The sequence below is a fragment of the Drosophila guanche genome, unplaced genomic scaffold (genome assembly GCF_900245975.1).
Source record: "Drosophila guanche unplaced genomic scaffold, DGUA_6, whole genome shotgun sequence".
Lineage (NCBI taxonomy): Eukaryota > Metazoa > Arthropoda > Insecta > Diptera > Drosophilidae > Drosophila > Drosophila guanche.
Window position 1 is genome coordinate 3,197,629 of NW_022995752.1, and position 19,587 is coordinate 3,217,215.

Here is a 19,587-nt window from a genome sequence, read left to right on the forward strand (position 1 = left end):
AGCAGCGGCATCTCCGAAAGGCCCAGAACCAAAGACCCCTCTAATGTGTTTGTCAAAACGTTTTAATGCCCAGAGCTCTGATCCATCAGACTGGGTCTGGGGACCCATAAAGCTACAAATGTTTTGGTCTATCGCCCCAGCAGTAACCTTTTCCCTGCTTTTTTCTGGCAGGCTAGTGGGGTACGGCAGGGGCGTAAGGGGAGTGGTGCACGTGGCTGGCCGAACCCCATAGATGACCTTTTCTGCAGCCACAGAATAAAAATTGTTAAATAAAAGGCAAATAAAATTTGTGAGTCACACAAATAAAAATGTGAAAGGGAGAGACGACCGACCGGCTTCACCATCAATGTCTCACTGAAGAGAAGAGAATTATAGTTTTAGAGGAACGAATGCTTAGACACCCTGGAAAAACAATTGGGGCTAGCTAACAGAGAAACAAAATAATAGAAAGATTAGAAAGAAAATTTGGAGAAATATTTTATTAAAAATAATAATAAAAATATGGAGAATAGGCGAAAATATGCACAAAAAAATAGCTAAGTCGGAGAGCTAAAAAGCAAGTTGGAAGGATCGAAAAATAAATTTTTTTACAAATCCTTATTCTGCATCATAATACCTTGTCATTTCGAGGGTGCAAACAACCTGTTGTGGGCATGTGTGTGTTTACATTTCAGAGGGTGTCTGTGAGAGTGTGAGATTATATGTATGCCAGAGTGTTTAAGGATATGTCTGCGTGTCCTATTTTGTGGATTTTTGTGGGCGTTAAATGTGTGTTTGTAGTTGTGTGGGCCAAAGACCCCAAAGGCTATTTAAACCTCGTCAATGTGTTTTTCACGCTTCAATGGGAAAGCGGTTGGTCGGTCTGTGGATTTGGCATGGTTACACTAGACAACAAAACTGTGATAAAAAAATGTGTTGGCAAAAAGTATAAAATATTCAACTAAGAGTCCAGATCAACACAGATTGAAATTATATCCTCTGCATCCGCTCTGTACATTCCTTTCTTAAACCCCAGCCATGCTAAACAGTGTAAATATTAGCAGCCCAATTGGCAGCTGTGGCATGCGGGACACCACAGTCCGCTCAATGAGGCATCATTTCATCAGGAGACCACTCGATGCCCCGAACAAAATGTGTTAATGGGATTGCTTATTATGTGTCAATCAGGCATTTTATTCCTCTAGACCCACACCCTCTATTATATTTATATTCCACTCACAGCAACACAATAACAAAAACAACTAAAATAAGGTTCTTCTTGTCTTTTTTAAAGCAGGGTTTAACTGAGGCATTGGGGGAGAGCTTTGCACAGAGGAAAATTACAAAACATTTTATTAAAAATATGCTATGGAACATCGGAGAGAAATGTAAAGAAAATACTTTAAACATTACGGATGAATTATGATGAATGCTATACAAAAAAGTAGAGAAAAATGTGAAGAAAAATATCCAAAAAATATAAAAATATAAAAATTCAAATTTAATCCGTTTCTTATATTTATTCTTATATCTGATACTTCTTTCAATATCCTCGAGAAATTCAAGATTCCGCTACAGATATCTACACATTTCCTGATCATTTTTAGACAATTTTTCGCTCAGTGCATCCCACGCATAAATAGCATCATTATCTGTATGAAATATCGCACAACTCATTCGTCATTTCGTCAAAAGTCAAGCAAGCGGGCGCATCACGAGATGAAGAGACGAGGAGAACGATGATAAATCACTTTCAATTTGGACAAACGTCGCCCAAATGTCGCGTAGACCAAAGGCACATTTCATCACTCGACAGATTCCAACCACACACACATACTAGACACACAAAGATACAGAGATATTTGGGACCAAATTTCCATAACGAGTGGTGGACTCCCGGACCCTGGTCGTGGCAATTGCTCTTTGCTTCCGCCAACAAATCAGTCTCCAGCAACGGACACATCCGAGATATCATTGAGAGCGGAGCAACAGACACAGATGACAGACAGACAGGGCAATAAAAAAGAGAAAGTCACAATTCGATTAAATTCTGGGAATAGAAAGCACTGTGGGGAGGAGCAGAAGGGAGAAAGGAACCAACTCCGTAAGGCTAGCAAATCACAAATAGAAAATCGGTTTAACAGAAACGGATTACGAGAATTACTAGAAATGATTCGGGGTAATCTGCCCTCAAGTGAAATTTGATTTGTATTTTGGGAGCAAGAATGTTTTTAAATTTTGTATTCAAACTTCTTAAATATTTTGTAAAATTTCGTGGTCTATTATTCAAAAGGCCATTATGAAATGCCATATGAAAATTTCCCACTTCCCTTTACTCTTAAAAGTCCTTAGACCTCCTCCAAAACCAGAATTTAAAGATATCACCAATAATTTACATTTTGCCCCTCTGTGCCACCTCTCCTTCTTCATATTTTTGAAATATTGGGCCAAATGTCAGAGGGCGGCACAATTTTCGTTGACGGAGCGTGTCTCTGCTTAAACTACAATTTAATTTCCGGCTCGACTTCATGTCTCCTGTTTGGCCGTCTCCTGTTTGTTGGCCGTCTCCTGTCTCAATCTGACATCACGTATACGAAGCGATACGAACGCCGGCTATCACGTATACGCTGGGATGCATCTCTTAACAAAAATATCCTTCGACGGGCACTTAATGCCTCAAGGATGCTGGCTGCTTCTACAGTGGCAAGTGGCAAAGGCTTAGACTTTATACTTCCGCTTGCAACAACAGCAAAAAAAACGAAACAAAGAGAAAAACAAATAGAGAAGCCGCTGAAGCCTTGGGGCTGGGGGGTTACGGGTACAAGAAGCATCTGCTGCATAATGTTGAACGTTGCAAGACCCATTTCAGGCATTCAAACTTTTTTCATCATAAGAACAGCATTTGAAGAATCCAACCCCTTCTGGATCCTTTTTCGCTCTCTATCAAGCATTCAGCACTTTCTTTAGCACCTCTCTGCTGCGTCTCTCTCTCTCTCTCTCTTGTGTTTCTCCCTCTTTGCACCCCACTCTCTCTCTCTCTCTCTCTCTCTGTTTCTTCCCGTTTTAAGCATTGTTTCCTTTTGTCTACGGGTGTTGCCCTCAAGGTAAGACATCCATCAGGCTTCTTGACTTCTGTTTTCATCATACACTGAAAGGGGAACTCCCAGCCAAAGACTCAGTGCCATATTTAAGCTGTCTCTCTCTCTCTCTCCTGCTCTCTGCTTTCTCTGTGCTGTTGCTTATAAATAATTCAATTGCATTTTCTTTGCCCTCGTTTTGCACCTACTTGTAAAATGAAACATATGACGTTTTTCCAATGAATTCCAATGAAGTCTCCATTCACACCACACGATAGACAAGAAAGAGGGTGTGAGGAGGGTATGCTACATGCATGGAACAAAATGCAAAAGGCAGATAGATTTCCCTCAATAAAGTATTTGTATTAAATTTAAACCAAAGAATAATGGGAGCCATCAGAGGAACCCTCACTGCTCTTCCTACTCATACTCCTTTTTTTCTTTGTACAGCCTTAAGGAGTACCTTATTGTCTAGACACTTGTCGCTATTCTTCCCTTTCTTGTTGCATTTGAATTACCATTCTACTTTGTATTCATGACTCCGCCACCCAGGCCCTAATATTCTGCCTTCTGTCTAGCCCTTCCTTTGTCTAAATGCAAGGCATTTTATTTTATGCATGGATTACATTTCACACACAGGCCATTCAATTTTTAATAATGGCTAAAAACCATTAGGCCATGACATCATTTACACGTCCTTCCCTTCGCATCTCATAAAATATAAAATTCCAATAAATAAATTTCTAGGTACTGCTGCTGCTGCCACTAATGGTTGCATAGCCGCAGCTGTCTAACCCTTCGCTTTACATTTGCAACAAATATTATGGAAAGTTTCGGGGGAGGTGCAAGCAGCATTCAGGTGCAGTCATGCATCGTTTGTGACCCAAAAGAGGGAACAACAAATTTGTAGTGCCAACAATATTTCACAAATCGAAACTTATTACAGTTTTGGTGGCAATATTTTTAGGTTTTTTTTTTATATTCAATTTTTGTGAATTATGAAAAGATATTTAAATTGTGTGAAATTGTCTGAACATATGTTTGGAATAAAGAGAAAATTGTTTTTGGAAAATGAATTGTAATTTGCAAGAAGTTTTTATTGAATGTGTGGAAATTACATTAAATTTAATAGGAACGAGTACAAGGACTTAAGCATATTTTAAAATTAATTTGAAGTTAAAAATGGGGAACACAATGGGGAACTTCAAATATTATTTAACCAAAATACACGCTATAAAAAATACATTTTCCATACTCATTATTCAATTTATTTCCCCATTTCATTTTTATTAAATTTCAGTTCCTCCGATCAAAAGTTCCGTAATGTTCCACTTAAATCCAAAATTAGGTCAAGGCTGTGCCTTGACCCTCATCTTTTGTCTGGTGAATCTCCTGATGATGCACCAACCCACCAATGCGGAGCTCTCGCCAGTCGTTCAAGGTGAGTCTCTAACACCTAAAGTCTCTAAGTCTCTGAGTCTCTAAATTCTCCCTAATTTCTTTAGGCGGTGGACCCATCAACAATCTCTACGATAATCTCCTCCAGCGGGAGTATGCCGGACCCGTGGTCTTTCCCAATCACCAAGTGGAGCGCAAGGCTCAGCGCTCGCCCTCGTTGCGTCTCCGCTTTGGTCGCAGCGACCCCGATATGCTCAACAATATCATGGAGAAGCGTTGGTTCGGCGACGTCAACCAGAAGCCCATTCGATCGCCTTCCTTACGTCTGCGCTTCGGACGCCGCGATCCCACTCTGCCACAGATGCGACGCACAGCCTACGATGATCTTTTGGAACGCGAATTAACCTTCAACAACCAGCAGCAGCAACAGCAACTGGCAGACACAGCCGACGATCTGAGTGCCGACTATGATGGCCTTTATGAGCGTGTGGTGCGCAAGCCGCAGCGTCTTCGTTGGGGTCGCAGTGTGCCACAGTTTGAATCAACCACTGGGTATAATGATCAGGTAAAAAAATACAGATAAGTGTGGACATTTCAGGTACACTAATCGCTTTCTGTTGCAGCTCTACAGCTCTCTGTGGAACTCTGAGAAAATGCGTCGCATGCTGTTGGCCCTGCAGCAGTATGAGGCAGCCCCCGGACATGTTACAAACTATGCCAACGATGGGGACGACACCGAGGCGCAACTGGATGAAGATACGTCGGAATTCCAGCGTGAGGCACGCAAGCCAATGCGTTTGCGTTGGGGTCGTAGCACTGGCAAGGCCCCAGCAACCGAACAGAAGGTAGGAAAATCCTTAAAAAACCCCATTCTATATCCAATTAAATCACCTTTTTCTTTCAGATTGAAACCTCTTCAATTGCTCCCAAAAATTAAATTTTTACTGCAGATATTTATGGCCAAGGCGAAAGGAACTCCAAAGGACAAAGGCGATGACATCAAATGATGGGAAAATGGAAAGCTAAAAACGGTCGAAATATTCCAAAGCAAACAAAAAAAAGTTTTTGAGACAATTTTTAAAAAGAGAGAGCAAGAGAGTGGAGTGCATGGAGATGGTAGAAGCAGAGGCAATGGCTGAGAAATACAAACATATAAATATAATTAAAAAACATATATCTTCTATATATACTTACATATACATATACAACATATGATTAACCCATTAATGTCTAACATTTCGTTTCTGAGCAGCAAAAAGAAAAACGTACATAAAGATATATGTACATATATATTTGTCCATGAAACTTTAACAAAATGGCGTCGCGCAGGTAAAACAGAAAAAGTATCTAAAAGATTAATAACGTTAAAAAACTCTAAAAATCGTTTTTAAAATATATGTAATTTTGGGTGGGTTTATTTGGCACCAAATTCATGATCTGAAGCTTATCTGTTATTTAAATTTCATTAAAATTTTAATTCTGTTGTAGAAAAATATTTTGCATGATTGTTTTAACTTTTTTCCTGGAAACCTCTTTAAATTCCCGTTATGCTCAATTTAAAAATGAAATGAATCGCCAAACATTGTCTAGCCTCAAATGTATATAAAAAATATCAAAAAACTTGAAACCCCCCTAAAACTTAGCGCAATTTTGTTATAAAAACAAAAAGAAAAATCTATAAAAATATATAAACATTTAATTTGTCAGCAAACAAATTTTTGATTAAATAAAAATTACATATATGAAAAGGTATACCATGTTTAAAAAACATGAAAGGCCCCCGCGGAAGAAATGAAAGGAAAGATGTATTACTGCGACAATTGTTATATTCTGTGTGCTAAAAAAAAACAAAATAAAATAATTCTATATACTATATATACACTTCATATGTGTATGTATGTATATGTATAACAACTATTATATTATACGACTATATAGATATACACATATATCGGATGAAATTTTATCAATGTATTTTACTTACAAAAAAAATCCAATTACAAAATACCATTGAATGTTGTTTCCGACACACTTTTGTATATTTAATTTACACCATCATTGAAATTATTGTTTAGCAACCAAAACTAAAAAAAAAAACATTTTGAAACACTATTCCCCATAGACAGGACAGAGAGCCCAGAGATCGGAGTATAGATATATACCCTATACTTATATCATATGAATATAAATGTAAATAAATGTAAAACACACTCACAAGTGACACACACTATTTTACTCGATCTATATGCTATATATATACATATATAATAAATACCTAAAATACCTATGGTGAAACTCTGAAGGAGTCACAAATTTGAAGTTTTTTTATTGGGAAGGAGTGGGCTTGCACGGCTGGTTCTACTCTTTTGTGCCTCGAAAACACGTGTCCCGAATCACCAAACAAATTCTCATAAAATTCAAAAATGTCACAAAATTTACCTTCCAAACACCATAACCTAATACAGGAACCCCACCGTAAATGAGTGCATTTTCGTGTCGAATTTCCAATGTCAAATGCAATATACAAAAATATAAAACGCGCTCCATTTACAGAGGCAGAGCGGGGTGGAGTTGAAAAGTTAATTACGAAAAACAAACATCAAAATGTAAAAGCCGATTGGGGTAATGGTGTTAAGGGTTCTCGTTAGATGTCGCACCACAGGTGGAAAGCACCTGTAAATGTCTGTTTTGCTTGTCTTTTTCCATTATTGCTGCCGGAATGTTGCGGCTTCTGCCATTTTCATCAGTGTTCAGCACTGTTGTGTCCTGTTTGGTTGCTGGCTTAACTCTTTCACATTTTTGGCCTTAATCGCGTTGCAGAGGACACTCTTCGCCTGTTGTCTGTTGCTGTGGGAATCCAAGTTGATAATTGTTGGCACTTTTATTGGGTCATTCTGTGGCGCTTGATGATGCAGCGGGATAAAGTTGGACAGCGATGCACTGCAACCTGCGCTTTAATCATGAAAACTTTTCGCATGATATTGGTAAGCTTTGAAAGTTTTAATAGTTGCGGAGTAAATTAGGTGAAAATTAACTTTACTTCACTCTAAAATCTCCATAAATGAAAATTGCATTGACTAAAGTTTCAACTATCATTTAGAAGCACAACAAAATTGTAAAAATTGAAAAACATATTTGACTGAACATTTTTGAAAAACTTTAAAACTCTGAAAACCACAGAAAATGCTAATAGCCAAAGATTACTTTACCCAACAGGCAATGGATGTTTCAGAAGTTCCACATTTAACTCTTGAAACTTTGACTCTTCACGCCGGCATCCTTTTGCTAATGTCAAAAGTTTTATGGCAACCTGTTTTTAAATGTTCTATCTAAATGTTATTTCTGTTGCACATACATACGGTACATACACATATAACGGTTTATATGTGTGTGAGATACAGCATTACATTACTTAGTACTTGGTAAATATTTATGCAAATAATATGCAATTACACATACACAGACAGCCTAAAAGCGCTCTGCAAACACACCAAAGTTTTCCAGGACACACGGAAAGCGGTACAAATGTGTCACTCACACACGCTTAAGCAGAAAGCGAGAATACTTTTAGTCCCGTTCGTTTAGATACCCTAAAACATGCACCGTTTATATCTATGTATGTTTAGGAGATAATAAATAAGATTTAATAAACGTATTTTGACTACGGACGGATGCATCCGGATGGAAGGAAATTACTTTATATTTCAGACGAAAACCTATTCTTGCTGTTGCGATATACATATATTGTCGTTATACCCGCTCTTGAAGAAGATCCAAAAAATCAAACTTCAGGCAGCGACAGAAACATTTTGCGATTAAAAACGCGTGCAAACTCCTTCGGAATCGCTTTGCTTGCTGCTGCCTGCCCCCCTGCAAGCCCCGTTCGCCACATGTGAATATGCAAATGAAAGAGCAACAACAACAGCAAACAATGTTAACAACTGCTTCCTTTTCTGTCTGAGACGCATGCCTCCCCTGCACTTTCTCCTCTTCTATAAATAAGAAAAGACTAAAACTAAAGTAAAAGTTGTTCTGTTTTCCAGAGGATAAGACGACACATGACATTGAAGAAGGAAGGGCTGGCTATCTTGCCTAGTAAAAAAAAAATAATTTAAGAGAAATTCTTTCAAAAGACAAGGTCTCCAGGGAGAAGAGATTATTATTTAAAAGAGGTTCTCACTCACCTTGATTGCATTCGTTTTTCCTCTTCTTCTATTTCATTCACATACATTTAATTGTTCCTATGGCAAAACAAGCATTTTCCTCCGGAGGTTTTACAGTTTGATGTTTTTTTACTCGCAGAGTTAGAGACGATTTCGAGTTAAGATTAACAAAATTATAAGATCGCGATTTCGGGAACGGACGACGATCTCAAACGATTTCACTTCTCATCCTTTGGTCCAGCGAAAATTACTTTCAGCCATTTTCACCTCCGCCATAGATTTTTTCTTTTTATTTGCCATGTGATCTCCCATTTTGTCTACCATTTTTTGCCGCTGGTTCACCCCTGACAGATCGGATCTGCAAAATCTCACAATACACGCAAACTTTATTAGTGTGCAAAGGCACACATGGAACTAGGGAGGTGGAGAGAGCGACATCATCTCCCCTTCCCACAGTGTAAAAGTTTTTTAATGAAGTGCAAGTGCAGACACTAAGCCAAACGTGAGAGAGAGAGAGAGAGAGCGACATCATCTCCCCGCAACATATTTGGACACACGTGGTTACATCCGCTGAAGTTACGTAGGACAACTCTCCACAATAGATTTTTAGACTTTCTGCAATTGCCTTTTGCACGCGCTTACACACATGCAACTCAAGATTCCCTGGCTGAACGATAAAATTCTGGGCGACACCACAGACATAACGGAACCTAGCGTGCGTTCTTCTGCTGCTCCGCCAATTCATTCAATTAAACACTTTATTTGCCATTTCATCCGCTATTTTTTCTGCATTCGATTTTTTTCTATAATTTGCCATTTGAACTGATTTTTTCTGCCGCTGCTTCGCCCCAGCATTAGATTAAACACTTTATTTGCCATTGGAGATGCCATTTTTGCTGCATTCGATTAAACACTTTTTCAGTACACTTTCACTTTTTTCCTTTAATTTGCCATTTGATCTGCCATCGCTGAAACTGCACCACGAGAGGGGAAGAGAGAGCGACATCAACTCCGCTCACTATATTTGGAGACATCTGTGACATGCACTCGCCGCCTACTCTCCGCAATAGATTTGTAGACTTTCTGCAATTTCAATCTATTGGCGGAACGAACAAATTGTGGGCGGACATAACGGAACTTAGGGTGCTCTCTGGGGTTTCGGCTACCCACATTTTGAAAATTTTAAACCAAGATCTGCCATTTTATGGCGATGCTTCGTCCTTTCATTAGATTATTTTTCCTCTTATTTGCCATATTTGCCGCACTTTTATGTAGCTACTTCGCGAATCTATTATACTATATACACTTATTATACACTTTTTTCGCTGCATTTTACGTTTACGTCTCCGAAACCGGAAATAATCGCAGAGCTGGCTTAAACGCGTGCGAAATCGAACCGGGAATTGGAAGGTTTATTTCATGCTCTCCTTTTGCACATCCCCATACTAATGCATAAGAAGAGCGATCTTTTTTTGTGTGTGTGCCCACTTCATGGTCTATTCGTGTGAGAGAGACGGAGATGCATTTGCGTAGGCCGTTTAAGACTACAGCTATATTTGATCGAAAATATTAATTTATAATTATTATTTATTAAGAGATAGATCTAAACAATTATAAGAGAACACATTGGAGATGAGAACTGCTTATTTGTTGCCTGAAAATGTGGATAAAATGTTTTATGGAGAGGAGGCGCGAGGAAGGTGTATGGGAAATACTGATAAAATGTTCGAGGGTACGAAATTTTCTATACGATTTCTCAGTTAAGAGAAACAAAAACATTGGGGGGTGTACAACTGAACATGTTCCGTCACAGAAATGCTAATCCAGTACTTGTCGAATTTTAAAATCCTCCAAATTCTCTTGCGGTATGAGTCGCAACTTCATATCGTTGGCCAAATGGAGCACCGCATAGAGGGCCACCGATGTCGACAAAGAATCGGCCATTTTGGGCGTCAACAGATCCGGCAACGTGCAATAGACCTCCTGGAAGCTGGCCACACCCTTCGCGTACCGCTCATCCTTCACCTGTGGATGTGTGGGTATAGCAGCCTCAACCACAGGATTGAGCAGCTGTTTCTGGATCAATGAATTGCAACTCTTCTTGAGATTCTTCATGTCTATCACCTTGGCACGCTTGGCAAATGGCACAATCACTTTGGTAACCTAGAAAAAGGAAGAACATAATTACAGTGGACACCCTTGGAATCCGTTTATTTTGCTTGAGACCCACCTGCTTGGGCGCACCCTCATATTCGGTGGCTATCTCCACAATTGTATCGTGTCCCATGTGCATGCTTTGGCTCGGATTGGGCATACCCTCGCACGCATCCATATTCATCATATCCATGGGATCTTCAATGCCAGCGCCCGACATGCGATTGATGGCCGCCGGATCATCGCTGGTAAAGTGTTCGTTGTCAAAGAGCTCAATGTCGGCATCGCCATGATGCGAGCCCCCATCCGTGTCCATGTCATTGCCTAGGCCCTCGTCCACATCGGCCACACCGAAGCGCTGGCTAACCTTTATGCTTGGCGCCGAATCGTATTTGAAAAAATAATCATCCTCAAAGTTGAATTTTGTTGGCAGCATCAGCTTGCGGGCGTCCCATTTCTTTTGATAGTTGACCTTGCGCTGCTTGAGTTTAGCGTCGATCGGCTGGAAGTGCTCCTCCTTGAACTTGCCATAGGTTACCTCCTTGCAGCGTCGCTTGGCCACGGCAGCCGTTTTTCTTGGCTTGGCTGTCGGCACAGCATCCGTTTGGCCATTCGTCTGCGCAAGAGTGGAGCGTGGACGCGTGCGCTTGAATTTCCAATGCGCCGGACCCGCCCAAAACTGTGAGATCTGCTCCATGGGTCGGTAGGAGTAGTCCAGCCGCGAGACACCATCCACGGGTCGCAGATCGTCTATGAATTCAGCGGTTTTCCTCAACCTTCGACAGTTTTGGACGACCGCCTGCTCCTCGACGGTGAGCTCCTCCAAATCATTCGATGGTATCTCTAGTACGATGTGTTGCCCAGTCTCCATATCCGGCATGGGTTCACACTCAGCGTTCATGTCAAAGGCCACCGATATCTCGCCGGCATTCACACAGTAATCATCCGCAGCCTCCAATCCCTCATCGTCGTCATCGTTTTCGGGAGCTGCCGGGTCGGACATGGATGTCTCTGGTTTGTCCGCCTGTGGCTTGGGATTCGGTGCACTGGTGATTACATAGCCCGTATGAAGTGGCCGCAGAATTAGATTATCCACATGATTGGCCAACTTATGCAGCCATTCCGCACTGCACAGTGCCGTGTCAGGCCACTCCTGCCCTCTGGCACTCAACGTCTCGCTATCCACGAGCTCGTTCGTCTCTTCCGTCGCGTCCCACACTTTGTGGGTGGTGCGCAGCCTCAGCTCCGAGTCTACGCTGGGCAGTATGTTGTGCATCAGTCGATTGGAGGCATTGATGGAGCCCACCGTCGAATTGAGCTTCCCAAAAACCGCATCCTGCATGGGCATCATGTCCAAGCGGGCATTCAACGTCTCCTTGTTCTTTGTCAGCGTGGACACATTCTTTTTCTGTCGCTTGGGCTTCGGTGCCGCCGCCTGCTGCTGTCCACTACTGCCAGCAGCAGCATCGTCACCTTCGCCATCAGCTGGAGCGCCATCATGTGCGCCCCCTCCATCATCTGCATCTGCATCGTTGATCTGTTTGTCCGTCAAGGTGCGGGCACTCAGACCCGCCGATATGCGCATGGCATCGATGTAAATGGAGTCCACACGCAGACCGTAGACCTTGGAGGAGGCCTCCAGCGATGTGCCAGCCATCTGTAAAGGCAGAAAAGTAGGTTAGCGGTAAGCTGACGAGCCGAAAAAGAGTCTAAAACCGCACCTTGAAGTTGCTTAGTTTTTTGTGATGACGATCCATGAGATTAGCCAGGGAATCAATCAGCGACATGTGCCAGGCATTGTCCTTGCTCAGCTTATTGCAGTTGTAGAGATCCACGCAGGAGCGTATCGCTTCGTTCTCCTCAATCGACTCCAGCCCAGAACTCTTGCGGGTGTCCTGCTGCACGAGCAGCGTCCGCCGGCGTGCCTCCCGCCGCTCAGCCTCATCGTCATTGATCACCGTTGTGTCCCGGGCCATGCTCTCACGGTAGCTGCCCACCGCAGATCGACGCAGTGGCGTCTCCGAGCGCGGCAACGTCATGGTTGTCTATAAATTTAACCCAAATACCAAATGCCGTGCACAGGGAATATTATGGTTTTTTTGCTATAACAATCTGTTTTTCACTTGACTTTTGTTGCTTATTTTGGCAGATTTCGCTTTGGAGCAACTGCGTTTGTATTGGTAATAGTTTACAGTTTCTTTCAAACGACGCCGCAATCTAGGGATGGAGAGTTGAACTTAACATTTGAGGGCTGGCACACCACATTAACACGCGCAGGGCTGAAATGTTAAAAAATAAATGCAAGTTATTATTCAAATAGGCAACAATACCGTTTTAATACGGAATGTAATTTATGTTTTTCGCTTTCTATTTTAATTAAATAATTATAATTTGAATTGACATCGGAAAGTGCCATCGATAGTATCAATAGTTGTTCAAGCTATCGATATCTGTCTTACTGATCTCTGCAGCCCTGAATGGCGGCAAAACACACACACACACACAGCCACGCAAATTGGCAGATCGCGCTATCAATGTCGTTATTGTTGATACTTTCCGTTGTTTTTGTATAAAAAAGCTCAGAATTAAAACCCAATTCAATGTTAAAAATCCGCTTAAAACAGTGCCTTTCCAATCAAAGCTGTGCCAATATCTGATAAGCTTCCCGTTTTTTTTAATCAAACATATCTGCTGCGTTCTCGCGTGTGTGTGTGAGAGCATTGCTGGAGAATAACAGAACATTTCCCATTTTGCGCAGTTTTGCATTCCAAGAAACTGGTGACCAAAAGGAGAATTGGAGTTGTAATATGGCACGCGACGGCACTCAAAACGGCGGCACCCAAGCCACCCAGAGCCAGGCGTCCAACATTTTTACACAAGTGGAGAGCCAACCCATGGAGAGGATTGTGTGGGGCCGATTGTATGGAAAGAATATCAAAATCAAATCGCTGGGTACGACCACCAACTACAGCATAATGTATACGCATTCGTCCTTTTCTGTTGGTAACCCAAAACGTCCATGTTTTATGTGATCTTTAGCAGTTCCAGCCAAATATTTGAAATAATTTTTAAATTGATTTGCCCCCTTTAGATCTGAATAATGACGAATTTACTGCTGGACGTGGAGAGGCGAATGATTTGATATTGACACTCAACGATTTGCCTGAAAAGATACTGACGCGCATTTCCAAGGTTCATTTTATCATAAAACGCGCCAATTGTGAGCTGACAAATCCGGTCTATATACAGGTAGATGTTCAAATATTTAGGGTTCCTTTACATCCCTTATTTTCGTCATCTTTTGCTCTCCCAAGGATCTCTCACGCAATGGCACTTTTGTGAATAATGAAAAAATTGGCACCAATAAAATGCGCATACTGAAAAATGACGATGTCATCTCCCTGGCACATCCCACATACAAAGGTAAGAGAGGGAGGCAGCTGCTGATTAAAGAGAAAAATAATTGTTTGCTCTTTGCAGCCTTTGTGTTCAAGGATCTCAGCCCGAATGAGGCCATCGGCCTGCCCGAGGAGATTACCAAAACCTATTATGTAAATCGTAAGCTGGGCTCCGGTGCCTACGGCCTGGTGCGTTTGGTCTATGAGACGCGCACCTGCGAGCAATTTGCCATGAAAATTGTGAAGAAAAATATGCTGGCGGGCAGTGCACATCCCACCACGAATCTGAGCGATCCCGACCGTGTGCTCAATGAGGCAAAGATAATGAAGAACCTGGCGCACCCGTGTGTGGTGCGTATGCATGATATTGTGGATAAACCGGACTCGGTTTACATGGTGCTGGAGTTTATGCGCGGCGGCGACTTGCTAAATCGCATCATCAGCAAGAAACTGCTGTCGGAGGAGACCTCCAAGTTGTATTTCTATCAAATGTGCCATGCGGTTAAATATTTACACGATCGTGGCATCACACATCGCGATCTAAAGCCAGATAACGTGCTGCTAGAGTCGGGCGATGAGGACACACTTCTCAAAGTCTCGGACTTTGGGCTAAGCAAGTTTGTACAAAAGGACTCTGTGATGCGCACACTCTGTGGCACACCGCTGTATGTGGCGCCCGAAGTATTAATCACAGGCGGACGAGAGGCCTACACCCGGAAGGTGGACATTTGGAGCTTGGGTGTTGTGCTGTTCACCTGGTGGGTTGCTCTCATCTTTTTGCTACACATTTAAAGTGCACTTCTAAAGGCTCTATTTTCCCCTAGCTTGAGCGGCACACTGCCCTTCTCCGATGACTACGGCTCTCCCGTGGCTGAACAAATTAAAAAGGCAAAATTTGCCTACCGACATCCTGCCTGGAAGGGCATATCGCAGCGTGCCAAGCTGCTGATCAATCAAATGCTCATTGCGGATCCCCAGAAGCGACCCTCAATCGACGATGTGCTGCAAGCTAATTGGATGCGCGATACGCAAATGCTGCAAAAGGCCAAACGGCTAATGAAACTCGATCGCATGGAGATCGAGGAGGAGGAGAACAATTTCCTAGAGCCACCCACTAAGCGTACGCGGCGATAGTGTGTGGACCAAAGACAAAAGGAAAATGTTTTAATTTTCTGGTTAAAATTAAGCAAAAACATTTTTCCCTGCACGCCAGACGATCCGCCGCTCTGTTGTTCCGCCATGAAATTTTTGTGTTTCCCAAATCAAGTATTTTTTTCGTTTTCTGAGGTTGTTTAGTTTTTACGTGTTTTTTGTTTTAAGTTCGATGGGCCACAGTCGGGCATTTAGTTGTAAATAAGATGAAGGAAAACCCCCCACAATTATTACTTATGACATTTTGACTATTTGTTGATCATTCACAGATAAACACTGAAATAAAGATTATGAATTTATACAAAGAAATTATTGAGAAATTGTTGTGATTTAAATGACATTAGCCACAGATTTGAGTATAATATCAAAGAGTCATGACAGAAATTACAAAGAAATGTTTGTGGATTATAAGAGCATGAAAATTGAATGTAAATACCATTAAAAGTAGTTCCTCGACGTTAGCCAAATAGTCATCGATGACACACAATAGGTATCGATGACAGTCGATATCGATGGCGATATAAAATATGTTTTCACATTGTTTGGGCAACGCTGACGCTCATTAATGACATTGTAAGCAACTTTTCGAGGCAATAATCCACAGGTATTTTGTCTATTTAAACATTTGCCACTTTCAACAACAAATTATTCTATGGAAAATTTGTTCCAGAATTTGCATTAATATAATACAAGTCCTTTGAAGTACATTCTTTGTATTTAAATTGTCAAGCAACAGGAACTTAGGGTATCGAATGCCTAGCCATTTTGCGGCCATGTCCAATGGTAAGCAGTGTCCGTTCATTGGTCCAAACGGCGTCCGTCTGACGGTCATGCGTGTCCATATTTGTGTAGATAATCTCATGCTTCCCATTCTCTATTTTGTCTATCTTTACGCCAGCGGGCTCATTGCTCATAACAGCCAAATGGGAGCTGCAAGTGGAATTGAAAGTAAAATATAAATCTCTCAATATAAATCTGTAGCCTTACCCATTGACCGATAGCTGCGAGATTATGCTGTCCTCAAAGTACTGGATTGTCTCTTGGAACTGCTTGGGCACTCGCGTGTCTATAGTGTGAACATTTCCATCGAAATCACCAAAATAAATGCAATTGTCGGCCTGTGGCTGTGTGGTCTCTGCCCAGGCGGCACAGGTGAAGCTAATCATATGTCTGGCGTCGTTGTAAAGCGTCAGGGATGAGGGCGCTGCGGCACGTGCATCCCAGATGCGGGCACATCCACCACGATCACAGGTCACAAACTGATTGGCAGTGCTCACGGGTGTGGCCATGCCCGTGAGTCTATCCGTGTGGGCATAGTTGGTGCGATAAGAGCTCACCAAATCTGCGCCAGAGAAGTTCCACATCTATGAGAAAGAACTTAAGTCAAAAAGATCCTTCAGTCGCAGTTTTACTCACATTTATTGTACCATCTGGCGATGCGCTGACAGCCGTATTTGGCACCGATTTGAACACACTCAAATGGCTGATGGGTGAGGGATGTGCCGCTGATTCGCCCATCATAAAAAGGCAATAAGGGGACTTTGGATTCCGCACCTTTGAGTAGGTGGACCATGCCTGCAGTTTGGTGTTGCCCAGTGCCGCCAGCAGCACGTTGTTGCTCGCATAGCGCACAATGTTCACCGTGTGGGTGGACTGCAGCTTGTAGTCGGCATTCTCCACCGTCATGTGCTTCACATTTTCCTCCGAGTAGCCAAGAAAGACACCCCACCACTCGCCACCTTCGCGGCGATTTGTGGCGAGCGCAAAGTGATTCTGCTCGTTGAGGCTGATGCTGTCCCAGCAGCCGTGCAGCCGCAGCGAAAGATTCTCCATGCGAGCACTCAGATCAGCAGCGTTGAGATTGGGATATTCGAGGTTGCCGGCCAGCTCTATGTTTGGCGGCGGGTCGTGGCTATCCGGCTTCCGATATACCTCCGAACTTCGTTGAGGAAACATATTGGATGCGAAAATTATCAGCAGAAGGGTAACAAAAAACAAAAAAGTTAACAATTCGGCCACAAATGTGGTGAGCGGCTAGGGATGTGTAAAGAAAAGTGCGCTTAGTGATTGGGTTATATCGATGTATCGATACATCCCACTGTACTGCAGCGTTGCGTGAACAGAGTAGTCGCTATCGAAGCATGCCACAACACTAATTTCAAATTTTTCGACGCCGCACCGGCTTGTGCCAATACAAAAATAAAATTAAAATCAAGCATGGACGTATACACATTTGAAAAATCATATTTGGAGCGTCTCAAGGAGGCTGAAGCCGTGCTGTCCTGGGATGGGGCCGTCATGCCCGCCAGCCAAGTGCGCAACGAGTGGAAATCCTTTGTCGAGCTGAAGATTGAGCCAGCAGGTAAGCCACCAACACAAAGACAAGGGCAATCAAGGGCTTACACGCACACACACAGGTTGGCAGGCGATCTGGAAAATACCTCGCGTCATCTGTGAGGATCTCAAATTACGTTATCCCACCATAGTCTATGGCTATGTGGATCAGGTGATATTCGACGAGCTGAAGGCTGTGTTTGTGGTCACCGCCGTGCAGGATAGCGATGTCCATCTGCCGGAGAGCAATGAGGTGTCCCTGGTGGAGCTGTGGCCCACCATCAAGCAGGAGAACGATGCCCTGAATGTGGACACAACAGCGGAGTGCATCGATCGGCTGCGTTTCTTTTACTCGCACGTCTGGATGCCGTGGGACAAGGACTATGACGACGATCGCGATTGGGTGCAGATGCACTTGCAGGCGCGCATTCAACTAGCCTGTGATCTGAGCAAGAACAAGCTATCGCGCCCATTGGCGCTGCACATGCGCACGCTCCTCATGGAGGCCATGTATATTCAGCAGCGTCTGGAGTACCTCGAACTAGATCTGAGCGATACCGAGGCGGAGAGCGATGACGAGGCTGTCGAGCTGAATGACAATGCTGCCGAACCGGCCAGGAAACAGGCAAAGACGGGCAGTGGCAACGCGAGCTTGAATGTCTCCACACTGCCCGTGACGGATCTGATGTGCCTGCACCTGCGCATGGCCATTATACGCAGTGAATTTGAGATTCTGGAGAATCCCGAAATGAGGCGCGCCTACAGTGAGCTGCAGTCCAACTCCCCGCAGCGTCATCTGCTGCAACGCAGAGCTGGGAGACCATCGGAGCTGCCGTTGACTGAGCGCGCCCCCATTTGCCATGTGGTCACTGTGCCGAACACATTGCAGGAGCAGATGGTCTTGCTATCGCTGGCCCAGAAGCAGGTGAAGCCGGACACGCAGGTTCAGCTGGCCAACACCTTGCAGGATGTGCTGAGCATCTGCCGGAGCGACGATGACATTCTGCTGTCCCCCGGCGAGCACACAATCAAATTCCTCGAGAACCTCAACAACCAGGGCAGCCTCCAGGGGCTGGTTAAGTCCGAGGCCATACTGGTGGCGCAGCCACAGCTCCCCACGTTGCCCGTAGTCTGCTCCAGCGACGAGGGCAGCACGCTGCTGGTCATCGATGGGGACTACACGCTCGCGCACCTCGTACTCGACTGTCGTCAAGTCCGCCGCGGCATCTTGCTGCGCAATGGAACGCTGACCATGCGCGGCTGTCGTCTGATCGGTGACGGCAACTCCAGCACCCAAGAAGGCATTGTGTGCATGCCAAATGCCAGCGTAGAGATGCACGACTGCATCATTGAGGACTTTGCCGTGGGCATTTCGATGCGTCCGCAGTCCAGTGCCGAGTTGGGCAATGTCCAAGTGAAAAACTGCAATACAGGAGTGGAGCTGCTAGATACGACAGTGGCGCTGAATCTACAAGGTAGCAAGTGCAGCTTCGACAGCTGCAAAATAGGAATAATGGCCGATAATCTGACGTTGCCCGGCAAAGAGGATAAAGTGATGATTCTGAAGCAATACAGCGCACTTAAGCGGTAAGAATGGAGTTGAATCCTCTCTAAACTGTTGTTAAATGTGTGTTTTTTATAGCTACAACGACAGGAATTGGCTGGGTAATTGCAATTTCATTGATTGCACGCGAAATGTGCGAGTTTTCAATGAATCTGATCAGCTGCTGGCACAGCGTTCGCAGCAACATCTTCTAGGGGAGGAGCTGGAGAGCGAAAATAAGGAAAACATTGAAACGGCCTAAAGACAAACAAATTCTTTTAACAATCTAAAACCTAGTTTACGATAAAGAAGTTGCATAATAAATATAAAAATTAATAACAATTTACAAAAATTCAAGTGAGGCAGCAAGTAAATTATCGAAAAGGTAA

General features: G+C 43.3%; 5 protein-coding genes across 6 annotated transcripts; 3 read left to right on the forward strand and 2 right to left on the reverse strand.

Moving 5' to 3' along the window:
• Nucleotides 1-4,359: 4,359 nt before the first annotated feature.
• Nucleotides 4,360-5,479, forward strand: LOC117587629 (short neuropeptide F). Its single transcript, XM_034278491.1, has 4 exons — nucleotides 4,360-4,497; nucleotides 4,562-5,019; nucleotides 5,078-5,299; nucleotides 5,359-5,479. The coding sequence occupies exons 1-4, from the start codon at nucleotides 4,380-4,382 to the stop codon at nucleotides 5,389-5,391; spliced, it is 831 nt and encodes a 276-aa protein (XP_034134382.1). The 5' UTR covers nucleotides 4,360-4,379; the 3' UTR covers nucleotides 5,392-5,479.
• Nucleotides 5,480-10,172: 4,693 nt separating this feature from the next.
• On the reverse strand, nucleotides 10,173-12,998 carry LOC117587627 (condensin complex subunit 2). The gene is made up of 3 exons (XM_034278487.1): nucleotides 12,493-12,998; nucleotides 10,848-12,428; nucleotides 10,173-10,780 (listed from the first exon to the last, which is right to left on the reverse strand). Exons 1-3 carry the CDS (start codon nucleotides 12,808-12,810, stop codon nucleotides 10,436-10,438), a joined length of 2,244 nt encoding a protein of 747 aa, XP_034134378.1. The 5' UTR covers nucleotides 12,811-12,998; the 3' UTR covers nucleotides 10,173-10,435.
• Nucleotides 12,999-13,248: 250 nt separating this feature from the next.
• Nucleotides 13,249-15,533, forward strand: LOC117587628 (ovarian-specific serine/threonine-protein kinase Lok). 2 transcript variants are annotated; one of them, XM_034278489.1, is made up of 5 exons: nucleotides 13,249-13,774; nucleotides 13,863-14,020; nucleotides 14,086-14,194; nucleotides 14,252-14,927; nucleotides 14,994-15,533. In XM_034278489.1, exons 1-5 carry the CDS (start codon nucleotides 13,579-13,581, stop codon nucleotides 15,301-15,303), a joined length of 1,449 nt encoding a protein of 482 aa, XP_034134380.1. In that variant the 5' UTR covers nucleotides 13,249-13,578; the 3' UTR covers nucleotides 15,304-15,533. The 2 variants fall into 2 exon arrangements, with proteins under 2 accessions (XP_034134380.1, XP_034134381.1); XM_034278490.1 differs by having other exon boundaries at nucleotides 13,251-13,723.
• Nucleotides 15,534-15,983: 450 nt separating this feature from the next.
• On the reverse strand, nucleotides 15,984-17,361 carry LOC117587904 (protein valois). The gene is made up of 3 exons (XM_034278882.1): nucleotides 16,738-17,361; nucleotides 16,309-16,685; nucleotides 15,984-16,251 (listed from the first exon to the last, which is right to left on the reverse strand). The coding sequence occupies exons 1-3, from the start codon at nucleotides 17,275-17,277 to the stop codon at nucleotides 16,062-16,064; spliced, it is 1,107 nt and encodes a 368-aa protein (XP_034134773.1). The 5' UTR covers nucleotides 17,278-17,361; the 3' UTR covers nucleotides 15,984-16,061.
• Nucleotides 17,362-17,453: 92 nt separating this feature from the next.
• On the forward strand, nucleotides 17,454-19,503 carry LOC117588149 (protein nessun dorma). The gene is made up of 3 exons (XM_034279247.1): nucleotides 17,454-17,683; nucleotides 17,739-19,242; nucleotides 19,298-19,503. The coding sequence occupies exons 1-3, from the start codon at nucleotides 17,539-17,541 to the stop codon at nucleotides 19,458-19,460; spliced, it is 1,812 nt and encodes a 603-aa protein (XP_034135138.1). The 5' UTR covers nucleotides 17,454-17,538; the 3' UTR covers nucleotides 19,461-19,503.
• Nucleotides 19,504-19,587: the final 84 nt, after the last annotated feature.

Bases quoted from the DNA above. Each gene is read 5' to 3' on its own strand.
- LOC117587627 (XM_034278487.1), bottom strand. From the start codon at position 12,810: ATGACGTTGCCGCGCTCGGAGACGCCACTGCGTCGATCTGCGGTGGGC. The intron at 12,429-12,492 runs GTGCGGTTTTAG...CTGCCTTTACAG, and splicing joins AAAAACTAAGCAACTTCAAG to ATGGCTGGCACATCGCTGGA. The intron at 10,781-10,847 runs GTGGGTCTCAAG...TCCTTTTTCTAG, and splicing joins ATGAGGGTGCGCCCAAGCAG to GTTACCAAAGTGATTGTGCC.
- LOC117587904 (XM_034278882.1), bottom strand. From the start codon at position 17,277: ATGTTTCCTCAACGAAGTTCGGAGGTATATCGGAAGCCGGATAGCCAC. The intron at 16,686-16,737 runs GTGAGTAAAACT...TCTTTCTCATAG, and splicing joins CGCCAGATGGTACAATAAAT to ATGTGGAACTTCTCTGGCGC. The intron at 16,252-16,308 runs GTAAGGCTACAG...TTCCACTTGCAG, and splicing joins TCGCAGCTATCGGTCAATGG to CTCCCATTTGGCTGTTATGA.
- LOC117587628 (XM_034278489.1), top strand. From the start codon at position 13,579: ATGGCACGCGACGGCACTCAAAACGGCGGCACCCAAGCCACCCAGAGC. The intron at 14,021-14,085 runs GTAGATGTTCAA...TGCTCTCCCAAG, and splicing joins CAAATCCGGTCTATATACAG to GATCTCTCACGCAATGGCAC. The intron at 14,928-14,993 runs GTGGGTTGCTCT...ATTTTCCCCTAG, and splicing joins GGTGTTGTGCTGTTCACCTG to CTTGAGCGGCACACTGCCCT.
- LOC117587629 (XM_034278491.1), top strand. From the start codon at position 4,380: ATGTTCCACTTAAATCCAAAATTAGGTCAAGGCTGTGCCTTGACCCTC. The intron at 5,020-5,077 runs GTAAAAAAATAC...TTTCTGTTGCAG, and splicing joins CCACTGGGTATAATGATCAG to CTCTACAGCTCTCTGTGGAA. The intron at 5,300-5,358 runs GTAGGAAAATCC...TTTTTCTTTCAG, and splicing joins CCCCAGCAACCGAACAGAAG to ATTGAAACCTCTTCAATTGC.
- LOC117588149 (XM_034279247.1), top strand. From the start codon at position 17,539: ATGGACGTATACACATTTGAAAAATCATATTTGGAGCGTCTCAAGGAG. The intron at 17,684-17,738 runs GTAAGCCACCAA...GCACACACACAG, and splicing joins GCTGAAGATTGAGCCAGCAG to GTTGGCAGGCGATCTGGAAA. The intron at 19,243-19,297 runs GTAAGAATGGAG...TGTTTTTTATAG, and splicing joins CAATACAGCGCACTTAAGCG to CTACAACGACAGGAATTGGC.